This window comes from Rhopalosiphum maidis, chromosome 2, assembly GCF_003676215.2.
Source record: "Rhopalosiphum maidis isolate BTI-1 chromosome 2, ASM367621v3, whole genome shotgun sequence".
Taxonomy (NCBI): domain Eukaryota; kingdom Metazoa; phylum Arthropoda; class Insecta; order Hemiptera; family Aphididae; genus Rhopalosiphum; species Rhopalosiphum maidis.
In genome coordinates, this window is record NC_040878.1 from 34,155,180 (window position 1) to 34,160,447 (window position 5,268).

Sequence of the window (5,268 nt, forward strand, 5' to 3'; positions counted from 1 at the left end):
TATAACATTATATTAATTTAATCTGTAGTCATTAGTGTCAATAAATTATTATTAATTATTATTTACCGTCTTTGTTAAAAATAAACTAATTATATTCGTCAAATACGTATGCAATTTTAAGAATAATAATTAATAACAATATACATATTATATATATATGTATATATTTATTTAATATTATTTTTATTTTTTGTAACTATTTGTATATAATATAATATAGTTTATAGAATGATAAGTGATTACATATTTCTATATTTACCATAAAATGTTTATGTACAATAGTTTGTGTGATTAATTTGTTATAGTCTATAATTTATAGGTATTAGGTATGTAAATATAATAAATAAAGTGAAATATTAATAATGCTTCGTAATAAACTATTTTCAAGTATACTTTAAAAACATGGATTTAATTTAAATTATATAGTTACAATTATTATATGCAAAATAATAATAAAAAAAAATATAGCAATAATAGTTTATTTCTTAGTTGAAATTTGCCTTAAGAACATATAAATGCTGTTTTGGTCGAATGGACATTGTCTGTAGACGGTGTTACATTCTCCATTCTTTCCTGCTTCAAGTGCTGCTTTGAATCTCGAACCATCAATCATAAAATTCATTACAGAATTTCTAAGACAGATTTTACAATAAATTATTGAAAAAATTTGTTTATAAATGTGATTTTTAAAATAAAACAAAAAATACATACTTTGTTAAAGTATTTATTGAATTGTCTACAAAATTGTTGATTCCTGATTTTTCTTTTACTTGTTCAGTGGATTGTATATAAGTGCATAGTGCTTTTTGCATACATTCTGTTGTATTTATATTATATTTGGACATGGATTCTTCAAATTTTGTGACTATATCATTTAAACCAGACATTATATCCTCACCTAAGTAATACAGAATTATTGTTCACCTTCCATACCATATTTATATAACAACAAAATGTAAACATAAAGTACAACGCATTAAATTATATTATTCTTATTTTGTGGCTTAATCGTTATAGAATAATAACAGTAATTAAGGAAAACAATTAAAAATGTATATAAAAATATAAAAAAAATAAGCAAATTTAAATAAATCAAAAGGAGACGGAGGAAAAGTTAATCATAAATAAAATATTACGTGTATGTAAAATAAACTGAAAAAGTAGCATACTGCGTTCTTCAAAAATAGAGATGACACGAAAGAAAAATATAAAAACTTTAGATAGGTACCTATTTAATATTGTAATTACAAACGAATGTGATCGTTTTTACTCACTCCTTCCATATCCCGAATAACCGTTTCCGACTGGTTGAGCGCTAAAAATATTGGTTGTTGCGAATAGTAAGTAAAGAATTTTTGGGATGAAAATTAGAATACCAAGCCCGACAACAGCACCGACAACGAGACCTCCTATATCAATTTTCTGGGATCCATAGCTACTGACTGAATTACCTTGATATCCCTTAAACAAATAGTCTTATTTTAATATAATTTATCTGTATAGCATGTGTGCAGTATATTCTTTCATCTTTGTTCTCATCGTTTAACCAGAACATTTTTGTCATCTACTACGGTTAATTAATAAACAATTTATGGATTGTATTTAATGTATTTTTTGTACTTACACCCATTCCACTTGATGCTCCACCAAAAGATGACGGAATGTATCCAAATCTAGCCTCGTGAGAACGTCCAGCATTTGTTTTGTTTTCGTTTTGTATGCCTTCAAAATATGTTACAGGACTCGGAAGTACTCCACTTTATAGTTAGAACACAAATCGTACAATATTATACAATTGAAGGAATTAAATTTAACTACGGATATTATCAAGGTAATAAGTACGTATAATAAAATGGTAAATTAAAACTTTTTACTTGAGTGCAATAATTATTAAGTGTGTACGATTAGTTGAGGTATAAATCAGAGTTAGGTACATTATATGCGTAAGAAAAATATAATTTTAATAAAATGTATACATTTCTTTTATTTACATAGGTACTCACGTATAAAATATTGAGCTTTCGGCTATCATTTTAAATATAAATTATAATAATATATTTTAATATTTCATCATATTGTAATAAAAGTGTAAGAACCTTTTTTTAATACTATAATGATGTTGTAGAATTTTTTATAAACGCACAAAGCTACGGTTGCTAGTGATTTTTATATTGTAGTTTATATTGTACCTACACTCGTTGAAATATTTTTAAATTTCCATTTACAACTATGGAATCCGATAAATCCAATGTTTTAAGTACATTTCAATGGTGATATTAGCCATTAATAGGGAGTTTCTGAATTACTCCCAACTCAATTTTCAAAAACTATTTAATTATTGATACAAATAGTTAATAAGCAAATACCTATGCGTATAGAAAAAAAAATAATTATAGTTTATGAGTTATACTTATTTAAAGTTTTATAAGCGGAGTAGTGGACAAACATTTTGCGGGGTAATCCCGTACCACTCCACTTCGCGCAACTAAACTTTAAATACGTATAACTCATAAACCACTCGCCCTAAATTCGATTTTTATGCATCAAAATACTCAGAAAATTATTCTGCTTTGGAATATGAAATTAAAAATCTATGTGTCATTCAAAAAAGCAAAAAAATTAAAAAATTATAAGGATAAAAAATATTTAAAAATATAGTTTTTTAATAAAAACGTTGTTTTTTTTAACAATTTGAAACTATGTAAAAAAATATTTTCAAAAACATTAATACTTTTTAAAATAATGAGTGTTGTTTGATAAAAGAATCATGCCTGTATATGATATAGTATCCTGAATCCTGATCAATGATCATCGAATTTTTATCTATTATTATCTATTATTTATCTATCTTATATGTAATTCACAGATAACATCTTAGAGTTGTATTTCTAAGTACTTGTATTTACTTTGGCAGTTATTGCAACTCGTAAAAGTTGTTTTTCCGTAATGACAAGTGGTAAACCATGAATATTGATTTTGTTAATGTCCTTATTATCACAAAAAGATCTTATAATTTTGGCAATAATTTATATTGAAAGATATTTGTTGAATTGTATTAGTAACTAATAATGATGTTTTGAATTTGTTTACAAATGCAGGGCGATAGGAAAATGTTATTATTTTTATTTATTATTTTATAAAATTGTATTGTTTAGCCCTTTGCTAACCAATGGGACTTTTAAATCTGCCGTTATATTACACGTATTTAATAATGAAGAAAATAAAATATGTTCTATATGACTAATGGGACGTATAAGTCACGATGTTCTCTTTCGATTTTATAGGAAGTGAATTTATGTCACACCAATAGATAACGCTGTATACATAATTTTATAAGAGTAAACATTATTTCGGTTCAAATAATATTTATAATTTTTCTAAGAATAACTACTGCATGAAAAACCACTAATTATCACTATAAGTCGATATTGTTGTTATCGTAAACATCTAATGAACCAATTCGTATTATTGAAACATGATAAAGTGTACCTTTACTATTTAATTTCAATATATTATTTCAACGGACTTACAGTCCCATTGGTCTGTTGTGACTTAAAATTAGTTATTCTTTGGATATTGAAATTGATAGTGATGATGAATATATCATTGATGTAATATTTATATAGCGAATATTTCATATTGTACGATAAATGTACAATTTACAAGGACATAAAAAAAATCTACCATTTAAATTTTAGATTTGAAATTTTTAAATTAAAATAAAATATGATAACAATTCATTAAAACATTTATAGTTTAATTTGTTATGGTCGTTCATTTTAAATAAATTTAGAAAGTAAAAAAATTACAATTTCTTTACAATCTCCATTAAAAATAAACAAATTAATTTATTGTAAAAGACCAATGGGACTTATTTGTCACGGTCTTTAAAAATATAGAAAAAAACCTCCAATTTAAAATTTCATAATTTTAAAATTCATCAAAAAAATAATAAATTGAAATGGTGCAACAAAAAAAACAAACCTTTTATGGTTGGTCTACAAAGGGTTAGAAATAATATATTTTTATTTTAACACTTTTGTTGAACGGTCATTTGCTATGAATACTGTTAAATTATTTAAATTTTTAAGGGACTTCAGGATTTTATCTTTAGTTATGCCTAATTGGTCAATGCATATAAATATTTTCAAAAATTTTAATATAGATTTATAATTATATTTATTTGTTTTTTAAATTAATAACGTTGATGGATAATTTAAAATTTAGTGTGTATTTGGTCCTAATAAATTCAAGAAGTATAAATAATATTTTACTTACGAGTTGATGATCAAATAGAGACTAGTATATACCAATAAAAATAAATACAAAAACTTACGTGCGGTGTGCCTATATCTTAACACTATTATATTGTATATGAAAAAAAATTAATACTAATATATAACCCTAAAAATAAGATATTTTTGTTATTATTTTTTAATGAAGCCCCCTTATACCTATATATTTCAATTATTGTTCGTTAAAATTAAAATTAAAAGTATAATTATTTAATAATAAATATGTATAATTTAGGTACTTAAGTTATACAACATTAAAACAAATAAATTCAACATTCTTAAAAACATTTTGAAATATATTTGAATTACTTACTTTGATGGCATTTCAAACGTATTAGGCAACACGCAAACGACTAATTGAATAGACGCCAAAACATAAACAAGCGATTTGAACACCTGGAAAAACAATGTTCAGATAAACGTGCGCAAATTTTAAAAATCGAAAACACGTGTTTATTTTTGTTTACCATTGCAAAGCAGTGAATGATAAATAATACAGCAGCGTGTGTGTTGAAAACTGTAATGTCTTTAAAATTAGTAAACACAGTAGTATATATGGCACATGAAACAATATGCGGATGTCATACATAGGAAGGAAAATAAAAGTGAAAATGTTTAATAATCTGTCGTAGGAACAGTTTTTCCAGAACCATTGTTGGAGGCTGTTGATGAGCAACCATTTGTGACTCAGCACTGGAAAGATTTTTTTTTTAAAGAATAGTAGTTATTACTTCACGAAGTACAATAAGTTATGTTATCGTTATGTGTGTTTTGTTTGTTATGCATTCACGTAATAATTTACCTATATTTTTGGATACGTAATTCGTGGTTTGTATTGTATTTAATGCAATTAAAATGTTATTTTCAAAAATGTAGGACATATTTAATGCCGACCGTTTTTCTGGTGGTTAAGTTTTACTCTCATTTATATTTTGCTTACCACATACAATATAATATGTTAATATTTTGTGAA

At 24.7% G+C, this 5,268-nt stretch overlaps 1 protein-coding gene across 1 annotated transcript; it reads right to left on the reverse strand.

Annotated features, from left to right (window-relative positions):
- Nucleotides 1-390: 390 nt before the first annotated feature.
- LOC113554463 lies at nucleotides 391-4,884 on the reverse strand. Its single transcript, XM_026958337.1, is given in 7 exon segments — nucleotides 391-632; nucleotides 712-898; nucleotides 1,275-1,461; nucleotides 1,625-1,757; nucleotides 4,609-4,691; nucleotides 4,763-4,848; nucleotides 4,851-4,884. Coding segments are annotated over 7 exon segments (864 nt in total). The 3' UTR covers nucleotides 391-478.
- Between the last annotated feature and the right edge of the window lie 384 nt (nucleotides 4,885-5,268).